General features: G+C 46.4%; 1 protein-coding gene across 1 annotated transcript in view; it reads left to right on the forward strand.

Moving 5' to 3' along the window:
- LCMT1 (leucine carboxyl methyltransferase 1) overlaps positions 1 to 23,454 on the forward strand; it is a 66,294-nt gene that overhangs the window by 13,873 nt on the left and 28,967 nt on the right. Inside the window, exons 2-4 of the mRNA XM_004057373.4 lie at positions 2,859 to 2,950; positions 6,572 to 6,693; positions 14,373 to 14,449. Of these exons, the coding sequence (XP_004057421.1) occupies positions 2,859 to 2,950; positions 6,572 to 6,693; positions 14,373 to 14,449 (291 nt within the window). The remainder of the gene's footprint in view (positions 1 to 2,858; positions 2,951 to 6,571; positions 6,694 to 14,372; positions 14,450 to 23,454) is intronic.

The raw sequence follows: 23,454 nt of genomic DNA on the forward strand, positions 1-23,454 counted from the left end.
AGGAGTTTGAGACCAGCTGCCCAAGATGGTGAAACCCCGTCTCTACTAAAAATACAAAAATTAGCCAGGCGTGTGCCTGTAATCCCAGCTACTCGGGAGGCTGAGGCAGGAGAATCACTTGAAACTGGAAGGCGGAGGTTGCAGTAAGCCGAGATCACGCCATTGCACTCCAGTCTGGACAACAAGAGCAAAATTCCATCTCAAATAATATAATAATAATAATAATAATAATAATAATAGTTTTGTTGCCAATTTGTTCAGCAGTTGGTTCACTTACTTTCCAACTGATGTCCTATAAATCCTGAAACTTGCTGCTTGTCTCCCTTCAGAACTCCCATCAGCAGCGCCCGACAGCACCCTCCTCCTTGCTGCCCAACACTGGGTGGCAAATCTTTTCATCTTTTCATCTTGGCCACTCTGATAGGCTGGACAGTGAGATCCTTCTTCCTAGGGCGCATGAAAACCTGTTGCAGTCACCTGGGTTTGCAGAATGGGAGGAGGAAAGTGTTAGGGGCACTAGGAGGTGGGAGCCGGTGGGAGCCGGTGGGAGTTGCTGGCTGGGTGTGTTTGCATTATGGACCCGTGCATCTCACCACTCTCTACCACTGTGCACCACTGTGACCATGGGAAGGGTGCTCCTGAGGTCAGTCCCAGATGCCCGCCAGACCCTGCGTCCTGAGCCTGCCTCTCCCTCTGGCCTCCTCTCCAGTTTCTTACTGTCCTCTGGCCTCCCTGCCTCCTCTCTGTACTGGAGGCTCAGGTGTGTTCCCCGAGTCTTTCTGCCTGCCCTTCCTTCTGTCTGGAATGCCTTTTGGACACCTGACTCTCCCATTCTCCAGGGCTCGCCACGGCCATCCCCTTCTGAGAGAGGCCTCCCCCGTGACCTTCATCGTCTCTATGAGTCACTGCCTTCATTCCTCATCATCTTGTAATTATCTGCCTCTCCTTTCTCTCCTTGTTTACCACTGTACCCCCAGTGCCTAGCGCTTGGCAGACACCCACATGTTCCTTGACTACACTAGTCGTATTGAACAGTGTAAAGAATCTGGAGGTGAGAGGATAGAACCTGCTCTTTATTATCCAAGAGTCCAGCAAGTTATGGCTTCCAGAGGGAGGCAAATTGATCAGGTTTTCAACAGAGCTGCTTAGCAGTGGGGCGAGTGCCTTCCTTGGGGAACTAGTAGTCAAGCAGTGACTTGATGTTGCTGCCTTGGTTCTTGCACTGGATGTTAGGGTTGATGAGATCATTTCTAAGGTCCCTTCTGATCCTTAAAACTGTGGGATGAGTATTCTCATCTGTGGGTTGCTGGGCTACCATTCTTGTTTCAACTGCAGATGTAGCTTTTACCACTAGATGACACTATATGATTTCTTTGAAATCAGTGTTTCCCAAACTGCCAACCACACAGAGGAAATACATTTTTCATTGCACTTACACCCTCAACACACACTTGAAACAAAAGTAGGCTGGGCACGGTGACTCACGCCTGTAATCTCAGCACCTTGGGAGGCGGAGGTTGGAGAATCACTTGAAGCCAGGAGTAAGCGTCATAAATGTCTTAATCCTTACTACATGTAATGCATCCTATTTTTTATTTTACTTGGTTCAACATTTAAAAAAGTAATGCAGGTTTGCAAATGAATTGATTTTATTGTATTCATGGGTCATGACTAACTGAAAACCATTTTTTTAAGTATATTGTTATAAAACTGTGTGGGTATGCTGTTTTCCTTGGACAGTCTGGGCTTGTATAACAGATCGTGTCCGTTAGTGAGTATTTTCCATGTTTCTGTGGTGAGTTGCTGCATGGAGCAGCTGAACATGTGCTTCCTTTTGGGTGTCTATGGATGGAAGAGGTTGGGAGATTGTGCAGAATTCAACACTTATTGTAGTCAGGCCAGAGGTAAGCCTTAGTAGCAGATTTAAAGCTATATTATCTACTTCTAGAAGCTGAGAGACATGACACACCCATACCCTTAATTTCACCTTACTTAGCAGGCAACAAGAAATGGGGGCATTACTCAGGGTATCATTAGGATGCTTTGGGCTGCAAGTAATAGAAGCCTGACTCAAATTGGCTAAAAGGGTGAAGGCACTTATCTCACAAAATCGATGTTCAGAGCTAGAGCAGTCTGCAGGCCCACAGCAGCTGAGCATGGCCTTCGGGATCCCGGTTCTTTTCATGAGTCCTCAGTCATCCTAAAGCTGGTTCTACTCGTGGTTGCAAGAAGGCTTCCTGTGCTAAATGAAGCATTAATTCCTTGTAGTATAGACTGGCTAGAGAGAATTAAGGCTACTGTGGCATTTTCCACATTGTTTTGTTCGTGCTTGCTTTGTTCATTTCTTCCTAGTTTCCCCACTATGACCTACCTAAGAAGAGTGAAATGATTGGCACCTAATACAGAGTCAGGAGAAACACTTGGGTTAATTCATGCTGTTTGTCGAGTGTTTCTAAGTCTCCCTTCCTCTGGGCACAGGCTTTTTCATTTAGTGGAATTAACTGACTAGCTCTGGCCATGAGTTTGCAGAGTGAATAAATGGCTGCACATCTTCTGTATGAAGCATGAAGTGAGGCTATTTGCTATGTAGGGTCCTGGGAAGTGAATTAGCAATATGAGGGAAGGGAGTGAGAAGCCCACTGTGGAAAATGTGATGGGTGGTGTAATGTGAACATAAAGAGGAATGGATGGCTGCGTCTTCGCATGTGTAACGGGGCACTAAATGTGCACTTGGCCTTTTGAGGTGGATGGTTGGTTTTCGTCGAGTTCCTTGACCTGGTTCCTGGGAACTTGGCAGTGGACCTTGGTCTGAACCTACTCAATCTCTACTCACCTTCCTCCTTGTTTCTCCCTTCCAGGTTTGCAGTAAGCATTGGCTACTGGCATGACCCTTACATACAGCACTTTGTGAGACTGTCTAAAGAGAGGAAAGCCCCTGAAATCAACAGAGGCAAGTGACCATCTCCCTCCCCAACAGCACCTCATCAGCTACCTGAGGTTTTAGGGGTTCATTCTTGAAGGAAGTCGTGGTGTGCTCCCTTTCCAGCTGTGCGCAAAAGTGCTTATTTCCCCAGATCTTCACGAACACGGTGTGTTATAAAACTTGTTTGCAGCCATAAAAAGGAATGAGATCATGTCCTTTGCAGGGACATGGATGAAGCTGGAAGCCATTCTTAGCAAACTAACAGAGGAACAGAAAACCAAACACCGCATGTTCTCACTCATAAATGGGAGTTGAACAGTGAGAACACATGACACAGAGAGGGGAACATAACACACTGGGGCCTGTCAGGGGTGGGGGGCAAGGGGAGGGAGAGCATTAGAATAAATACCTAGTGCATGCAGGGCTTAAAAATCTAGATGACAGGTTGATGAGTGCAGCAAACCACCGTGGCATATATATACCTATGTAACAAACCTGCACATTCTGCACATGTATCCTGGAACTTAGAGTAAAAAAGAAAAAAAAAAAGAACACAATATCTGCTTTCACATTAAAATCACAATAGTTTTTGAAATTTTATTAAATTTAATGAATTCGAAAAAAAGTATTATTTTTCGTTAATCTGTCATGTGAAAAATGGTATGTTACTGCAATTTTAAAAATGTTTCTCCTATTTATAGGTGACGTTGAGGATCATTTTCATGTGTTTGAAGCCCATTTAAATATCTTTCACCGTAAACTGTCCCTATCAGGAATCACTTTTTTTTTCCCAATGAGAAAAATACATAAAGCTTTATTTTTCACATGTGTATTTCTACACTAATTGGATAAATACGGAGAAACTGCTTTATAGTACAGGTATGAGGAGGAGAGTCTCTTAGAGTTTACATCAGACTTTTCCTCTGGTTAGTTGGTTGCCTATGGCTCGTCTAGGTGTGTGGACTAATTATGTGGATTTAATTGGGTTTTTCTATAAGGAGACATTCCAAAGGCTTTTGTATATTTCAGGCTGAGCATATCTTAGTTTTCACGCCTCTTGTCTGTGTATGTGAATCTTCCCTAAGGATGGAAATTGAGGATTTCTGCCCAGTTGTGCAGCTTGAGGGTTTTAAGTCTAGAGGACGTGGGTCTTTTACAGCTTTGTTGATGTTCCTCACTGTGGGTGGGAGGGAAAGTGTTGTGAGACCTGGTAATTCTCAGATGAGGAAGGGCTCAGAGGTGCTGCCAGCAGTAGGCCTAGGCTTAGGAGATTTGACCCTTAAGATTCTTCAACAGGGCTGGGCGTGATGGCTCACACCTGTAATCCCAGCACTTTGGGAGGCCGAGGCGGGCGGATCACGAGGTCAGGAGATCGAGACCATCCTGGCTAACACGGTGAAACCCTGTCTGTACTAAAAATACAAAAAATTAGCCGGGGTGGTGGTGGGTGCCTGTAGTCCCAGCTGCTCCAGAGGCTGAGGCAAGAGAATGGCGTGAACCCGGGAGGCAGAGCTTGCAGTGAGCCGAGATCGCGCCACTGCACTCCAGTCTGGGCGACAGAGCAATACTCCATCTCAAAAAAAAAAAAAAAAAATTCTTCAACAGGGTTGGGTGCGGTGGCTCACGTCTGTAATCCTAACACTTTGGGAGGCCGAGGCAGGTTGATCACTTGAGCTCAGGAGTTCAAGACCAGCCTGGGCAACATGGTGAAACCCTGTCTCTACAAAAAATAAAAAATTAGCCAGGTGTGGTGGCATGTGCCTGTAGTCCCAGCTACTTGGGAGGCAGAGGTGGGAAGATCACTAGAGCTCAGGCAATCAAAGCTGCAGTGAGCCAAGACTGTACCACTGCATTCTATCCTGGGTGACAGAGCGAGACCCTGTCTCAAAAAAAAGAGTCTTCAGTAGATTTATTTTCCTCTCCGGCTCACAGTATGAGTAGTGTTGGCCATTTGAGTATTTATTTATTTTGAAGCTCGCACCAACAGATAACTTGTTCCAGAACATAGCTAGAATATGGTTTCAGATGCCTGCCCCTTAGAAACTCCAGAGTGTAAAGAGAAGTCTGTATCTGGATGTGCATGTGCCATGTGTAACATTTGATTGGCAGCAGCCTGAATGTGTTAAGTCCCCAGTTTCTCTTTCCCAGACAGCAGAGTATGCAGGAAAGGTAGTCATTCAGCTCCATTCTGGCTTAGCAGTGTAAAGCCTGAGAGGGAAGAGATGGAGAATTACTTTTTGTTGCCTTATTTTAGTGTTAATGACACTATTAGGCTCTGCAGATAATTTCCATCAAGGAAGTCAAAGGCTTTGAGACAGGAGCCTGCCTTATTCTCAGCCAGATTGAAAAATTGACCAAATGACTATAATTCTTGTGTGTGCAGGGAATCTTGGCCCTCAAGTTGGATCCTGCAGGTGGGTTCTATAAGAAATGCCAAGAAATTTTAAAGTGGTGGTTTCTGAAAACAAGGACATGCAATTTTATTTTGCATTCCCTCTCCTGCTTTTGAGGCAGATTTCCTAACAAATGCTGCACAGGCAAAGACCCCCACCCACGGCCTGGCGGCACCCCTCGCTTCTACCCTGTATCTGACCCTTTAGAATGCAGCCAGATTGGAGAGTGCCTCCCAAATGGTGTATGGTGAGGACATTTTTCCCCCAGTGTCCAATCCATCGCGGATGATATCTCTGTAAAATACAATAGAAATGATCTAGAAAAATAAAATGAAAATGACATATAATGTACAATTCCAAATCATTTATTAGTAGATTGAACAGACTTGAAATTTCTCTGTCAAATTGTAATAAAGTTTCTAAATGCTATCAGATTTTTTTCTTAAAATAGTCACATACTGTTAACAGCCATGCACATACTTTGAGCAGCATAGTTTTAGAGCACAGACAGACCTTGTGATCTTTTCTTCTTTATTTCCATCTCCTTTTCCCCAACCCTCCACCCGAAAACTTAACAGTGGTGCAATCTTGAGCCACTGCAACCTCTGCCTTCTGGGTTCAAGCAATTCTTGTGGTCCATCCTCCCAAGAAGCTGGGATTACGGTTGTGCACCACCATGCCTGGCTAATTTTTGTGTTTTTAGTAGCAAGCCATTTTATTAGGCAGCAATTTGCTGGTCTTCTCTGCGACCCCCATTTTACATAGAGACTAACCCATTCAGGGTGGAGGTGAAGGGAACAGGATAACAAATATAGCTTCCTTTGTGTTAACATTCATCTGCTCAGTTTCCTGACCCATAATATTATTTTTCATATGATCTCACAATTTTCAGGTTTACCCGAGTCCAGAGTAGCTTTCACTATAGCCATGAAAGGCACATTTCCAAGATGGACTTTAGACGTTTCAATGTAAAACACTTACTTTTCGTACATAAAACTACAGCTCATTTTTTCAAAGGTAGTTAATTGCTTCATGAAATAGATTATACTTACCTTGGTTCAGATACCTTTAACAAAAAAAAAACAAAACAGAATTTGAAAGTTGCTATTTCTCCCATAGAGTCTGCAGATTAACCTCTGACACTGCAGAAGAGCACATGCTCTCTGTTTTGCTCTTCTCCTGGGGTGGGCTTCACAGGGATAATTTCTGTCATCACTGGGTGATAGCTTGTTTCTGTGCCTCCCCTCCCCCCCAGGATATTTTGCTCGAGTCCATGGTGTCAGTCAGCTTATAAAGGCATTTCTACGGAAGACAGAATGTCATTGTCAAATTGTCAACCTTGGGGCAGGCATGGATACCACCTTCTGGAGATTAAAGGTATGTTCAAATTCCCCTCCTCCCTCCCCAAGTGTTTAGATTTTTTTCATTAGATTTTCACCTAATTCGAAATGTAAACATATATTAAAAGTTATGCAGCAAAAGCCTGTCTCCCACCCCTGTCCCATCTGCCTAGATGCCCCTACGACTCTCAGTCCTGTTTTATCTCACCAGGGCCCTGGTGACAGATATTTTAGGTTGTCTCTAATTGTTGTTACAAATGGAGCTATAATAAAAATCCTTATATTTCCCTCAGTATGAGTAGAAATATGTCAGGAGGAGAAATTCTACCAGTAGAATTGCTGGAATGGAGAGCTCATGCATGCATTTGTAACTTTTTTTTGAGCCAGAGTCTTGCCCTGTCACCCAGGCTGGAATGCAATGGCACAAGCATGGCTCATTGCAGCCTTGAACTCCTGGGCTTAAGCAATTCTCCCACATCAGCCTCCCAAGTAGCTGGGACCACAGGCATGCGCCACCACATCTGGCTAATTTTTAAGTTTTTGTGTAGAGACAGTGGTCTCACTATGTTGCCCAGGCTGGTCCTGAACTCCTGGCCTCAAGCGATCCTCCTGCCTCAGCCTCTCAAAGTGCTGGGATTACAGGCATCAGCCACTGCACCCAGCCTGTATTTGTAATTTTGACAGTAACTAAGATTTTGTCAGGATAATGGCCTCTTGGGTAAAATTTGGAGATTCATATGGCTGGGTGATGATAATATGTTGCAAAGCCATTTTGTAGTCTTTTTCTGATTTGGTCTCTTAACTGCTCTGTTAGAGTATGAATGCAGGTCTAATTACATTCTCAGAGGGAGAGAAAACTGGAGTGTGGTCTTTGGCTCCTGGGCTTAGGTTTTTTTTTTTTTTTTTTTTTTTTTTTTTTTTTTGAGACAGTCTTGCTCCTCTGTTGCCCAGGCTGGAGTACAATGGCACGATCTTGGCTCACTGCAGCCTCCACCTCCCGGGTTCAAGCGATTTTCCTGCCTTAGCCTTCTGAATAGCTTGGACTACAGGTGCACACCACCACGTCTGGCTAATTTTTGTATTTTTAGTAGAGACGGGGTTTCACCGTGTTGGCCAGGCTGCTCACAATCTTCTGACCTTGTGATCTGCCCACCTCAGCCTCCCAAAGTGCTGGGATTACACGCGTGAGCCACCGTGCCTGGCCTCCTGGGCTTAGATTTTAATAGCCAAACCATTTCCCTGCAAAGTCCTCACTAATTGGCCGGGCATGGTGGCTCACGCTTGTAATCCCAGCACTTTGGGAGGCTGAGGTGGGCAGATCACTTGAGGTCAGGAGTTAGAGACCAGCCTGGCCAACATGGTGAAACCCTGTCTCTGTTAAAAACAGAAATTAGCTGGGTGTGGTGGTGGGCACCCGTAATCCTAGCTACGTGGGAGGCTGAGGCAGAATTGCTTGAACCCAGGAGATTGTGGTTGCAGTGAGTCGAGATCATGCCACCGCACTCCAGCCTGGGCAACGAGTGAGACTTCGTCTCTTAAAAAAAAAAAAAAAAAAAAGTCCTCACTAATTGCATTTTTTTTTTTTTGTAAGTTTGTACAGATTTTGCTTGGTTCTTCTGTCAGGTCCGTCATGTGACAGTAATGGGTACGTGCATTTCTCCAGATTTTTTGCGGATGTTGACCAAGACCCACTTATCTGTTTTGTCCCTAATCAGTTCACCTGATATGAAGGTCTTTGGTCATCAGAGCTCTCAACCCTTCTCTTACTGAAGTGAGAAATCAGTGACTTCAACAGAGTGTGGGTATTTGTTTGCCTCTGCATTCTCTTCTCAAGATATAATCACTAACATCATGAAGCGTTTTTACATATATGACCTCATTAATTAACACGAGAACTCTGTAAGGGTGTTTTACACAGATGAGGGAAATGAGACTGCAAGATTGTCTTCCAGGATCCTGCAGCCAGAGGCTCTGGGGCAGGGATCAAGCATTGTTATCTGCCCATTAAACTCCAGATTTCTTCCTCTTTCCCCTGCACACAGCCTCTGTGGTTTTTCAGGAGAGTGACCTTCCCTTTTCTGTAGATCTGTTGTGTCTTTGTTTTTCTGTCATTGTTGTTTTTGAGACAGAGTCTTACTCACTCTCTCACCCAGGCTGGAATGCCATGGTGTGATCTTGGCTCACAGCAACCTCCATCTCCCGGGTTGAAGCGATTCTCCTGTCTCAGCCTCCCCAGTAGTTGGGATTACAGGCGTTCACCACCACGCACAGCTAATTTTTGTATTTTTAGTAGAGCTAGCATTTCACTGTGTTGGCCAGGCTGGTCTTGAACTCCTGGCCTCAAGTGGTCCACCTGCGTTAGCCTCCCAAAGTGCTGAGATTACGGGTATGAGCCACTATGCTCGGCTGACCTGTTGTGTTTTTGTAATGAGTTGTCCCATGGTGTGGTGTGAGGAACCAGAGCACAGTACAGTGTGAGAGAATGTGCTATGTCAGTGTTAACAGGCTGCTGGAGAGATCCTGCCATTGGACCTGAGACCCCTTTGACTTGTCACGCAATTTGTTTTTTTTTCTCCCGTCTTGTAGATGGATTAATAATTAATAAATCTGAGCCTCTTATTTATGAGCAAAGTAACCTGAGGCTTACGTACCCCTCCTAAGAAAAAGGCAGTCAGTCAGTAGTGAGGAAGGAAGACTGTATAGTGTCTGAAAGTTCTTTGTGGAAATGTTTTGGTTTTGATTGGTAATTATATTGGGCTGAAGGCCTTTTTTTGGTCTGAAGTTTCTTTTAAAATATATATATGTGTATATATATATGTATATGTATATATATGTGTGTGTCTATATATATATATAAATATATATATATATATATATAAAACATTTGTTTGCTTTTTTAGAGCAGGTGTTACAAACTGTAGCCCAGGGCCAAATCTGGCCCACAGCCTGTTTTTGTAAATAAAGTTTTATTGGAAGGCAGCCACTCCCATTTGTTTGCATATTGTGCTTCAGCAGCCATATGACAATTATAACAGCAGAGTTGAGTAGTTACAACAGAGACCATCTGGCCTGCAAAGGCTAAAATATTTACTTTCTGGCTCTTTACAGAAGCAGTTTGCCAATCTCTGTTTTAGAGGTATGTGTGTGTCTCTAAAAGTGTAGCGAAAACATTGTCTGTGGGTCTTAGTGTCTCATGCACCTTCCAGCCGGAATGGTTCCTAGGTTGCACCAGCAGAGGTTTAGCTGTGAGTCATGGGTGTGAGCTTGTTCCATAAAATCTCAGGAGCCCAAGACTGTACAGTTAAAGACTCCCATCTGCTGGCAGTGAGCAGGAACAGGACAAAGAAGAGTTAGTCTTGTCACAAAAAAGGAATAAAGGGGCCAAGTGCAGTTGGTCACGCCTGTAATCCCAGCACTTTGGGATGCCGAGGTGGTTGAATTGCTTGAGCTCAGGAGTTTGAGACCAGCCTGGGCATCATGACAAAACCCCATCTCTACAAAAAATAAAAAAAATCAGCCAGGCATGGTGGTGCACACCTGTGGTCCCAGCTACTTGGGAGGTGGAGGTGGGAGGATCACCTGAGCCCCAGAGGTCGAGACTGTAGTGAGCCAAGATCGTGCCACTGCACTCTAGCCTGGGTGTCCAAGCGAGACCCTGTCTCAAAAAAAAAAAAAAAAAAGGAATAATGGGTGAGTGAAACCCTTTAAGGGGCCTCCATTTCTTGGTGTCTCCAGAATTCTGTTTCCATGGAACCAGTGGATCCCTACAGCCTACTTTTCTCCATCTCCCTGTGGAGGGAAGCAGGGTCAATTTTGGCAGTCTGTGAGGTGGTCAGCCATGTCGAGTCCCCTTTGGGTGCCCCATTCCTCCTGCCCTATGGCAGCTGTTCCCAGTCTCGGTGTCTTCCATACCAGTAAGTTGCATGCAGGCTATTTGGAGTGAAATATCAAAAGGGCCATCAAGAATCACAGAAGAAGTTGAAGCATCACTTGTCACAGCCATTTTGCCCCTTTCTCAAGAAACAGGATGTCTTTTTTTTTTTTTTTTAAGTTCTGGGGTACATGTGCAGAATGTGCGGGTTTGTTACATAGGTACACACATGCCATGGTGGTTTACTGCACCCATCAACCCATCAGAGTCTCACTCTGTTGCCCAGGCTGTAGTGCAGTGGTGTGATCTCAGCTCACTGTAACCTCTGCCTCCAAGGTTCAAGCGATTCTCCTGCCTCAGCCTTCCGAGTAGCTGGGATTACAGATGCGCACCACCGTGCCTGGCAATTTTGTAGAGATGGGGTTTTACCATGTTGGCAAGGCTGGTCTTGAACTCCTGGCCTCAAGTGATCCACCACCCTCAGCCTCCTAAAGTGCTGGGATTACAGATGTGAGCCACTGCGCCCCACAGGATGTCTTAAGCGCTCCGGGTGTGCCTTTTGTAGGCTTTCTCTGCTCTGACTTCTTATTCAGAAGTTTTACAAGGTTCTAATGCATGGGAAAGCTCTTTAAAAAGGAAGAAGTCCCATAAGAGCTGCAGGGCACTATGCTGTCTTTCATTTATATACCTTTAATTGTTCTCATTGTCTTCTGGAATTTTAGGTGATCCTTAACTTCCCATACGCTGTCAGTAAAAGTTCTTAAAAGGTGTTGTAGAAATTGAAATTCCTAGTGAAAGTTATTTCCATATCCCCCTACCCATACCAATTCTCCTGCCTCAGCCTCCCGAGTAGCTGGGATTACAGGCATCTACCACCACGCCCAGCTAATAGTTTGTATTTTTAGTAGAGACAGGGTTTCACTATGTTGGCCAGGCTGGTCTCGAACTCCTGACCTCAGGCGATCCACCTGCCTCAGGCTCGCAAAGTGCTGGGATTACAGGCGTGAGCCACTGCACCTGGCCCCCCTCAAGTATCTTGAAATAGCTTCTGCATAACCCTACCCAGCAGGCATGGGCTGTACCTCTAAGTGTGATCAGCTCAGATTCATGAGCCCAAGTCTCCTTGGATGGCTTTTTTTTTTTTTTCTTTTGTGACAGGATCTGGCTCGGTCTTCCAGGCTGGAGTGCAGTGATACAATCTGAGCTCACTGTAGCCTCCTCCTCCCAGGCTCAAGCCGTCTTCCTAACTCAGCCTTCCAAGTAGCTGGGGACTACAGGTGCAAGCCACCATGCCTGGCTAATTTGTATTTTTGGTAGAGATAGGGTCTTGCTGTGTTGCCCAGGCTGGTCTCGAACTTCTGGGCTCACGCAATCCTCCTGCCTGGGCCTCCCAAAGTGCTGGGATTACAGGTGTGAGCCACTGTACTTGGCCCTCCTTTTTTGTTTTAAAAAGATAAATCCCAGGCTGGGTCCCCTGGGATTCCAGCAAAGGGCTGGTCTTTATGTGGGAGGGTGCTGTATCTTTCAGCCCTGATGTTTGCTCTTAAGGGTCATTCACCTACTAGGATATGGTTGCTGGTGATTTCTGCCCCCATCATGCTGTCCACAGGAGGTCTGCTATGCCGCACTCACCCCCCCGGGATTCATCTGTCCCTCTATACCTGTGCTCCATCTCTTGTTACTGTCTCCATGAATGGTTCTCTTACCTGCCCAGTTGCTCCAGTCAGAAACAAGGTGTCACCCTAACTTTCCTTTTCCTCCATCCGTCCTCTACCAGCGAAGCCATCACCAGGTTCTGGATGTCAGCAGTCTTCTTTGTTTTAAAAAAGTAGTTCTGTATTTCTGGGATAAGTGGAGAGGGGGAGAGGCTGGGCAGGTGGGCCAGGCTATAGAGTGCCTTGTTTCTTGCTGAGTTTTAGCAGTGTGCAGAGCTGCAGAAGGCCACCTGCAGTGGATAGTGCAGTACACAGCAGCGTGCAGCTTTGAGACACCAGAGAGGGTGCTGGGACAGTCTGGGCTGGAGGTGATAGAGCTCAGGAGGAGTGGAGGGATTCCAGAGGCATCAGCAGGGCTGAGGTACTGGGTGGCTGGATAGCGAGGAGGGCACCGAGAGAACACTAGGATGATGTGTGCGTGACTGGGTAGGGAGGGCGTAGCTACCAAGCAAGCCAGGTGTCCCAGGGCTGTGTGTGCGCATGTGCGTGTGTGTGTGTGGTTGTGTGTGTGTGTATGTGTGTCTTTCATATTTGTTTGACTGCAGGCCACAAGAAGAAATAAATGTTACATCCTGAGCCAGGGCCCCCATCTCTATACTTGTGTCTGTAACAATAAAGGCACACACGTGTTGATTCAAATGCTAGAGACCTCATTTTAGGGTGCTGCTTTCCTTTGATCCCCGCCCTACTTTCCTTCTTGCCCTGGGACCTTCTTTCCAGCATGTTGTGCAGTATTCAAAACGCAATATACCTTCCCTTATTGTTATAGCTCACAGGCTCTTTGGATCCCCGTGTGATAATTTTACTAAGGTCAGGCCTTTCCTGTGAGCCCCACATGTATTGCCTCATTAATCTTCACAACCCCATAAAGTGTTAGCATTTTCTTCACTTTTCTCTTTCCTTTTTTTTTTTTTTTATTTTGAGATGGAGTCTCGCTTTGTCGCCAGGCTGGAGTGCAGCAGTGCGATCTCAGCTCACTGCAACCTCCGTTTCCCGGGTTCAAGCAATTCTCCTGCCTCAGCCTCCTGAGTAGCTACTTTTTGTATTTTTTGTAGAGATGAGGTTTCATTCACCATGTTGGCCAGGATGGTCTCGGTCTCTTGACCTTGTGATCCGCCTGCCTCAGCCTCCCAAAGTGCTGGGATTACAGGCGTGAGCCACGGTGCCCAGCTTCTTCACTTTTCAAACAAGTAAATCCTGGCCTAGTGAGTTTACTGACTTTCCCAAGACCTTACAGCATGTAAGTGGTGGAGCTGGGGTTTGAGCCACTCCAGCTCCAAGAGTGCCTGTTCTTTAATCTACCATACTTCACTATCACAGAGAAAAATGTATCAGAGGCTGGGCACCTGTAATCCTAGCTACTCTGGAGGCTGAGGCAGGAGAATCGCTTGAACCCGGGAGGCAGAGGTTGCAGTGAGCTGAGATCATGTCATTGCACTCCAGCCTGGGTGACAGAGTGAGACTCCGTCTCAAAAAAAGAAAAAATGAAAAATATATCAGAAAATAATACCCTTAATATATGTGATGCTTTTGATACTAGCTGTTTTAACCTATTTCACCCAAAAAATAATGCTCGTCAAAACCTACTACATTGATTTCCTGACCCTCCTAATGGAGCTCAAGCTGCCTTTTTTGTTGTTGTTAAATCGTTTAAACTTTTTAATTTTTTCACATGGACAGGGTCTCGCTGTGTTGCCCAGGATGGCCTCAAACTCCTGGCCTCGAACGATCCTCCTGCCTCAGCCTTCTAAAGTGTTGAGATTACAGTCGTGAGCCACTGCACCTGGCCTCAAGCTGCCTTTTGAAAATATGGAGTATATTCTACTTCCAAAGCACCTCTCAGCTCCTCCCCATCATCCCAGCTGCCACCCGCTAGCTCAGGCTCCTTCCTGGACCTTACCTTCTTACCTGGCTGATTCCTCTGGCTTCCTGACTTTTTACCTTCATCTGTGCTTGCTTCCCTCAAATCTATTCATGAGTAATTTGAAAAACACATCTGCCCATATCAGTCCCCTGATTTAAAAATCCTTAAACACTCTATTGCTCTTAGGTGCCTAGTGCTTGATATGTGGAAGATGATCAGCACATGTAAGAGTAAAGAAATAAAAAGTATTGTGTGTTTTTCCCCAGGATGAAGATCTTCTCCCAAGTAAATATTTTGAGGTTGACTTTCCAATGATTGTCACGAGAAAGCTGCACAGTATCAAGTAAGTGTGGCGTGGCCAGAAGAACAAAAGCCAGCAAGAATTCAGATCCAGCTCTCAAGAGATGGCAGATCTGAATGCCAGAGACTTCACTTTAGGGTGTTGCCTTCTGTTCACCGCCCCCCACCAACTTTTTTTTTGCCCTGGCACTCATTCCAGCATGTTGTACATCTGCAAAATGCAATATACATTTCCTTATTACAGATCACAGGCTCTATGGCTCCCCATGTAATTAAAATTAACACGAGGCCAACCAAATCTCCCAGACAAGGTTTTTGTTTTTGGGGCTTGTACTCAAGCACTAGGGAGACAGCAGAGGCACAAGGACTGTCTTGTTGGCTCCCTGAAGAGGCTTGCAGAGATGTTTTTATTAGCGAAACATGGGAATTGACATCATGAGTAAGGTATGCAGGCTGGGCTGGGCAAAGCACGTGAGAGGTAGGAGATGCGGGTCAGCGTATCTGGTTGCGCTGGTTCTCTTGGTTAATGGGCCACTTGGTGGTCTGGCTGGCGGCAAGAAGACTGTCAATCAGTTGTTCAGTGTTCGTTCCTGAGGTGGGATACTCCATAACCTTGGTTTCATAGTTAGATTTCCTAAGGCCAGTTCCTAGAACTTTAAGTAGAAGGCATGGTTAAGTATTATGAAGAAGCAACCCCATTCCATTTCTGTTCTATGTCTATTTCCCCCTGAGAGATTTCACCCTCTATTCTTAAGGAGAAAGGGCTGAAGATCTCATCTTCTGAAGCTACTTCCTGCTGAACATGGATGTCGTCCCTGCCTAACTTTAAGGGGTGGGGAAATCTCTCACTGGCTGTCCTAAAGACCTGTAGGGACTGGGGTGCTCCTGGGATGTTATGGGTTGGAATTCTTGGGCCATCATTAGCTTGACTTGGAGCTATTGAAACCTGAAAGACACAAACTTTACCAAAAGGTTAAAAACACAATACGCCAAAAGTAATAGCAATTAAATGACCACTTAGGGTCCGAAGAAAGGTAAAAACCATGTCATACTTTGTAGGTATCCACTGATGGAGCCCCAGATGGTTTGAGCAGTAGAGTCATTACGATTATGTAGCCAGGTAGCCTCTTGGTGAATCTTTACTTTTATTTTCTTTTGGAGACAGGGTCTCACTCTGTCATCCAGGTAGGAGTGCAGTGGTGCCATCATGGCTTACTGCAGCCTCAACCTTCTGGGCTCAGGCCATCCTCCCACCTCAGCCTCCTGAGTAGCTGGGAATAAAGGCACATGCCACCAAGGCCACCTAATTTTTTTTTCTTTTTTTGTAATTTTGTAGAGATGGGGTTTAGCCATGTTGCCCAGGCTGGTCTCAAACTCTTAGGCTCAAACGATCCACCCACCTTGGCCTCCCAAAGTGCTGGGATTACAGGCATGAACCATTGTGCCTGGTCTTGGTAATTCTTTTGAACTTGCAGTTTAGCCAATCCTGAACTGTTAATGTAAGAACAACAGATGTGGTTTATTACTGTGCATACCCGCCCTTGTTCAGCCAGAAGATAGTCCAGGGCAAATCTGTTGTCTAAGACAGCATTGGCTAGGGAGTGCAGGGAGGCTTGATGTCCTTTTATGGCTCTGCCTGTACTAGTTGCCAGTGTTTCAAGGGTTTGAAAGTTTCTCAAAGCTGCCTCACAGTATGCAAAGCCATCCCAAGGGGCTATTCCAACTCCTGCCAAAATTAGCCCTGTTGCCTTTTTAGATTTCACCACATGTGTGATATTATGAACTGTTATTCCATTGGAACTTAAAGTACCTAACATGCATTCCTTATTGCGTTGTACATTATCCACACAAGGGCACGCTAGTGCAAGTAACAGAGAGGTGAAATTGGCTGAAGGGTAGCTGTTGATCAGATGGCAGTCTGGGTGTCCACAAAGGAACAGAATACCCCATGGGTGCACAAACTTACACAAGGCGAGAGGAGTTCAGGTGAGCAGCTAAGCTGTGGAGAGAGGTATGACTGTTTTGGCATGGGGGAAAAGATAGCCTTCCTGAGCCCAAGTTTGATTAGGGTTTTTCTTTACTGCTAAGAGAAAACCCGGTGGGATTTCAAAGTAGGCAGTCCAACTTCTCTTTTTTCCACCCTTTTTGGTGACCAAAGCATTTAGCAGCCCAATGAGGTTTATACATTCAAAGGAAAGGGAGACACTTAGGTCCACCATAAGAGGTGCAGAGGTTATTTTAGGTTTCCATACCTCCTTTGTGAAGTTGGTAGTTGAGCTTTTAGGGAGTGCAAGAGGCAGCCCCTCTGAGCCTGGGGATGATGGTAGCACACCCAGCAGTTGGACAAATTATTACCTGAAGCTATAATGCCGGAAAGGTTGTCAAGAGAGTTCGTTTCTCATTTTAGTAGGCCTAGCCTACCCTGTGCCCTGATGGGGAGGAGTAGGAACAAAGTAAAGAGTAGCATCTTTATACCCAGCAGGGACAAATGAAGTCTTTACCTGAGGGAGGAGGCTGAGCAAAGCAACAGAATAATAGTAAACCAATTAGTAATACAAGGAAAAGTATTGGACTCAAGATCTCTAACCACATTACTTCTCCGATGATGAATTGGCTCTCCTGAATTTGAGGTCTTCCACAGGTTTTCAGGAGTAAAATGGGCCATCTGGGTGAGTCTGGAAACATTTAGGAGAAAGCATTTCTGATCGGGAGAGGTGTACCCAGCTAGTGATTCCTTGTGAGTTGGCTGCAGTTGGAGTGGTCAGGATCACCCAGTAAGGGCCCTCCCATTTAAGCAAGGGGTGGTCCTCCGGGGAGCCTGCCCTTCGAGCCTTTAGGAGGACTTGGTCCTCTGGATTAACTTGTAAAGGGGTTTTCCCATCCTTAGTAGGGACTGGCAGGATTTTGTTTCCATACTCTGAAGTCACCTTTTGAATCTGTCCTAAATCGATACTGTATTTTTTTATGTAATTCTTCACCTAACAGGAGGTCAGTGGTGAGGAAAGGCCTCTGGTAGATCATCTGAGAAGAACTAAGTCTTAGGCTGCATGAAGGGGCCCTGCGGACCCTGAGAAGACTGGGAGCATCTTAACCCAGGACTCGTGCGTCTCCTGAAAGAGTTTGGCTAGAGTCGTCTCAAGTGTATGGTTCATCTTAACTTTCCCTGATGATTGGGGTGCCAGTTCATAATCTATTCCTAAGGTTGTGGAGAGGCTCTGAGTAATCTTACCCATGAAGGAGAGCCTGTTACCACTCTGAGGGGACTTGGGGAGTCCAAATTGAGAAATTACTTCCTTTAGTGAAGGTTTACAGACTTCTACTGCTTTTTCTGTATAGGTAGGGAAACCCTTGACCCATCCAGTAAAAGTATCCACAAACACCAGGAGATATTTGTACCCTAGATTTGGAGTCATTTGGGTTAAAACAACCTGCCAGTCTTCTCCCAGATAAGTTCCCCTGTGTTGAACCAGTTTAAGTCAAGAAGGGGGAATTGGATGGGTGTGGGGATTATTTCGGGCACACAATTCACTGGCAAAGGTTACTCGTTTTACACCTTTTCTTAGTTTCTTTCTGGTGAATATTTTATGGACAGAATTCCATAAAACATCTCTCCATTAATGAGTGGCATCATGGAGATGCTTAGTAACTTTCCACTGGTCAGTTCCTGGAATAAAACTTGTCACCATCTGTGAACCATCCAGCACTGTTTTCCTGGTACCCCTGCCCCTTAGCTTCCTCTTGCTCTTGTTGTGAGTATTGTAGGTGATTAGGAAGGTTGGTAGGGTCTGTCATTAAGGCCAACACATTGCTGGGTTCCTATAACCAGGCTGCCTGTTTTGTGGCCCTATTTCCTTGGCTGATGAGGGACCAGTCCCTCTGGTGGCCTTTGCAGTGAATGACTGCCACCTGGCAGGGAAGTTGTGCCGCTTCCAGGAGAAGTTGGATTGGATCCTTATGTTTGCCTGGGGAATTTTTAACTGTTAACATTCCCTTTTCCTTCCATATGGCTGCATGGGCACACAGCAGGAGAAACCTATACTTTGAGTTGGTGTATAAATTTACTCCCTCCCTTTCTCCCAGTTGTGAGGCTCTGTTAAGGCCTCTAGTGCTGCTTTTTGTGCCATTTTGGGGAGGAAGGGCTTTAGTTTCTGTAGTCTCCTTCAGGCTTACTACTGCATGTCCTGCCTTTTGGGTCTCCCTCCACAAAGCTACTGCCATCAGGATATCATTCCGTCTTTGCATTCTCAGGAGGCTTATCTCACAAGCTAGGCCTGCTGGAGTCTGTTTTGTGGGCCCTGTGCATTGATGCTGTGAGTCCTCATCATCTGTGGTTGGGAGTGAGGTTGCTGTGTTCAAAGTCTGACATACCCTTAAAGTAATATCCAGGGTGTCTAATAAGAGAGCTTGGTAGTTGGTCAGCCTCCCTGCAGTGAGCCAATGGTGTCCCTTGACTTCTAACCCAGTCTGAACCTGGTGGGGAGTCATAGCTTCTGTATATTGTCCCTGTGTCAGCTTAGATGTTTCACTAAACAGCAGGGCAGTGGCTGCCACTGCCCTCCAGCAGCCAGGCCACTTCTGTGCAACTGGATTTGTCTGTTTCGAAAAATGAGCCACTGGCTTCTGAACAGGTCCTAACCTTTGAGTTAAGACTCCCAAAGCTATTCCTAGTCTCTCACAAACATACAAGGTAAGTGGTTTTTCTCAGGGAGTCCAAGGACAAGGGCTTGACCCAGCTCAGTTGTTAGGGGTTCAAAAGATTGTTGACATTTCTTCTCCCAGTACAAGGGCTCTCTTTCTTCCCCTTTTTGGGTCTCACATAGGGGTTTAGCCATCAGGCCATAATTTGGAATCCAAATACTGTAGAAGCCCACCATTCCCAAGAAACTCTGGGGCTGCCTTTTTGTTTGTGGGACCAGCAATGAAGTGATTGCTTTTTCCAGTCCACAACTAGTGTTTGGGCTCCTGGGGTCAGAATGAACCCCAGATATCAGAACTTCTGTAAAGAAATCTGGGCCTTGGATGGGGCTGACCTTGTATCACCGCTCAGCCAGGAAATTCAAGGTTTTAATGATATTAAAATCTGAATCCTGCCATGTTTGGCTGACAATGAACAAGTCATCCACATATTGTAATAAAAGTCCCATTCTGTAGGCTTAGCTCCCTGCATTCCCAAAAAGGTAGGGGCCTTCCCAGAAGCCCTGGGGAATCACAGTCCATGTGTACTATGTGGCTTTCTGGGTATCAGGGATTTCTCCATTCAAAGCAAAAAGATACAGGGATTCTGGGTGGAGAGGGCTACACAAAAGGAAGCATCCTTGAAGTGTAGTAGAGTGAAAAACTGAGCATCTCCAGGTATCTGAGCACAGACAAGCTTGGGACCAGTGTTGGGTGGATGGGAATGACTGCCTCATTACCCCCCTTCAAGTCCTACACAAACTGATATTCTCCATTAGGGTTTTTAACAGGGAGGACCGAGGTGCTGCCTGGGGACTGGCAGGGTTTAGCCCTTGCTATAGGAATTTGTGGAGTAATGGCTGAACCCCATTCAGTGCCACAGGTTTTAGGAGGTACGATTTCCTCCATGGGTAGCCCATCCCAGGCTTCAGGTCTGTCTTTACTGGCGGAACTTTATTAGCCTGTCCTAGGACTGAAGTGTCCGATAGGGAAGGGGTGATGTGATCCTTGCTTTCTTTGGGTATGTTTTGGGTCTCAAGTTCCTGTCCATTTAAGAGTGCTAGCAGGTGGATTCCCTGTTCTGGCTCTGCCTCTACCTGCAGTCTGTCCTCTTCCGGGGAGATGGTGGCTCCCATTTTGCTTAATAAGTCTCTACCCAGCAATGGAGTAGGACATTCCGGGGGGCATACAGAAATGAGGAGAAAAAAGCCTAGACATGGCCTCACAAGCAAGAGGGAAAGTAAATTTTCTTACCTTAGGACACCTGTCTATTCCCATTACCCTGCAATTGCAATTAGAGAGGGGGCAAATAGGCTGGGTCAGGACAGAGCAGGCAGCTCTGCTGTCCACGAGGAACTGTTTTCCTACCTGCCACATCAAGGGTGACCTGAGGCTCCGTGGTGTGATGACGATGGAGTGTGCTGCAGTCAGAGCCAGGGTGCTGTCAGGCGGTGTGCATCAATCTCATCTGAAAGCTTGGTGAGGAGTGGCGGCTGGCCAGGGTTGCCTGCCGGCTGTCCTGTTTTAAGGAGGTCAGGGCAGCCTCTCTTCCAGTGACCCCCTCCATCCTGCAGTAGGCACATTGGCTCCATCCAAGGTTGGCTGTCTTCGATTGGTTGGTCTCCTGAGAATCCTAGGGTCACCCTGAGATGGTGGATGAATTAGGGCAGCCAGAAGCTGTGCTGTCTTGGTCAGTCTCCTCTTCTTACCTGCCATCTGTGTCCTGTCTGTTATTGAAAACCTTAAAAGCCTCCTCTGCCAAAGTCAACAGCAGGGTCTGGGGTCTGGCCTCCAAATTTTCTGTAATTTCCTTCTAATGTCCGGAGCTGACTGAAGGATAAAATGCACGGCACGCGATGCCTCCCCTCTGCTGCCTCTGGGTCTGCATGGGTGCATTTCCCAAGGGCCTCAGGGACTCGATTGAGGAAGACTACTGGGATCTCCTTCTTTCTCTGGGTAATTTTCTTGACCCTGTCATAGTGTACAGGTTTTACTATACATTTCCTTCTTCCTTCAGTCAGGCAGGTGACAAAGTGGCTCATTCTAGCTTTTTCTAGGTTTTCTCCATAGTCTCACTCACGTGGAGACTATGCCTGGGACTGCATCTCCCCCTAAACAGATGACTGCATATTGGTGTTTAGTGACCACCTGGCTATTGGCATATTCCTTAGCCTTTTCAAATATGCGTTGCTTGTCACCAGTACTGCAAAGTGACCATAACATCCTGCCACGTCAATGAAAAGGCGAGATTTAGTTTAACAAATTCATCTCTAAACTTACCAGGATCCTCTGAAAATCTACCAAAGTGTTTTTTACATAGTCCTAGATCCACCACCAAAAAAAGGAACTTGCACCCTTGTCACTCCCCCGTTTCCATCCATTTCTCTGAGGGGAAAACAGCCCTGGGCCAGTGAGGAAGCAAAAGAGGGTGCCTGTTTGGAGTCCGATTGGAGCGCTGTTGGGGACAGCACAGGGGCTCCCCTCCCCAGGAGGCCTGCTTAGGGTAGGGAGGGAGTGCTCGGGGCCTGAGGCTGTGGAGGTCCACTTCTTCAGGTTCCTTCAGGAGGAACCTGGAAATAGGGGCCACACACACCTGACAAGAATCCAGTAGCTTTGGGTCATAGCATAACTTCATAAAAGCTTGTAGCTAGGTATCTCTTCCCATTTCTCTGTCCATTCACAGAATAGGTCGGGCGGTAAGATAGTGTTAAAACTAGGAGATCCACTTCTGCCCATGGCCATTTTTCTTGATCTAATGTGTACTAGGGCAGGTTGTATTACAGAGGAAAATCAGTTTCTTTTTTTTTAATTAAAAAAAAAAATTTGTTTTTAAGGCAGGGTCTCACTCCATTGCCCAGGTTGGAGTGCTATGGTATTACCACAACTCACCGCAGCCTCAACCTCCTGGACTTAAGCGATCCTCACTTTAGCCTTCTGAGTAGCTGGGACCCCAGGAAGGCACCCCCACACCCGGCTCATTTTTCCTGTCTTTTGTAGAGGTGGAGTCTTCCTGTGTTTCCCAGGCTGGAGTTTCTTTTTCTTTAAACCATCTGATTTGGATTCCTTCCATTTAGAAATGATACATCCCAGATGTGAGTCTTGGAAGATGCCTGGGGCATTGCCCATGACTGTAGCCCCTGTGTCTGCTTGTCTTATTAAAGGACCAGGGGCAGGGTGCAAGCACAGGTGTCAGGTGACGAAAAGAGAGTTGGCTCCCAGCCCCACACAGCACAACAGTACAGGTCACACAAGGGGGCCGGCGTGAGCAGTCAAGAGAACTCCCCAAAACCGAGTGCCAGCTTGGATGGTTTCTTTTTCTTCTTCAACCTTACAGCAGGTCCAGGTTCTACTGACCAGTGTCCTGCATTTGGTAGTAACCGAATGACAGTCAATAAGATGTTGAATTAAACATACAAAAAGGAAAAACAGATCAGGGCATGAGCTAGGCAAACTCCAGCCCCATGTGCCGTCAATTCTCCCCGCATAAAGGCAGCACCCAGAGTCCGTAGGCTCAAACACTGAACAGACAGAGAAAAGCTCACAGGCTTCCCTTCCCAACAGGTGTGGCAAAGGGAGGGAAAGCACTGAAAGACTTGAAGATTGTCAACTATTGGGTCTGAAGCCAGGGCACCCAGTAGTAGTTCCTTCCAGCCGTGTCAGTCCATCCTGCACGGGTGTCTGTTCAGGTCGAGCCAATGAAGTTAAAAGTGAAGGAAGGAAAGCAGAAAGGAAGAAGGAAAAAGACAACAAATAGGGGACGCGAGGGAAGGGAAAGCATTGTCTGGGGCGGGGGTGGTGAGGAGTCTTGCAGAGACCAGAGGAAAACTCACCAGTCGCGAGACTAGAGGAAAACTCGCCAGTCGCGGTGGCAGCGCTGAATCAATGGGGCCTCCCTCCGGCTCGCTGGCTCACAAGCCTCCCCTGCAGGGAGGGAAATTACTCCTTGTGCTCCTGCCTGGCTCACTAGATAATCTGTTATGGCACCAAGCAGATTTTCCAGACAAGGCTTTTAGTTGGGGGCTTGTGCTTGAGCGCACGGGGAGACGGCAGAGACTCTGCGGCTGGCTCCCTGGAAGAGCCGGGAGAGACGTTTTATTAGCAAAGCCTGGTAACTGACATCAGGAGAGGGCATGTAGGCTGAGCTGGGCAAAGCATGTGAGGGGTAGGGGATGCGGGTCAGCATATCTAGTGGCTGATGGTTATCTTGGTTAATGGACCACCTGGTGGGCTGGCCAGAGGCAACAAGGCTGTAATCAAGCTTGTTCAACCCCAGGCCTGCGGGCAGGCGACATGCGGCCCAGGACTGCTTTGAATGTGGCCCAACACAAATTCGTAACATTTCTTAAATTTTATGAGATTCTTTTGCGACTTATT

Source organism: Gorilla gorilla, chromosome 18 (assembly GCF_029281585.2).
Source record: "Gorilla gorilla gorilla isolate KB3781 chromosome 18, NHGRI_mGorGor1-v2.1_pri, whole genome shotgun sequence".
NCBI classification, from domain to species: Eukaryota; Metazoa; Chordata; class Mammalia; order Primates; family Hominidae; genus Gorilla; species Gorilla gorilla.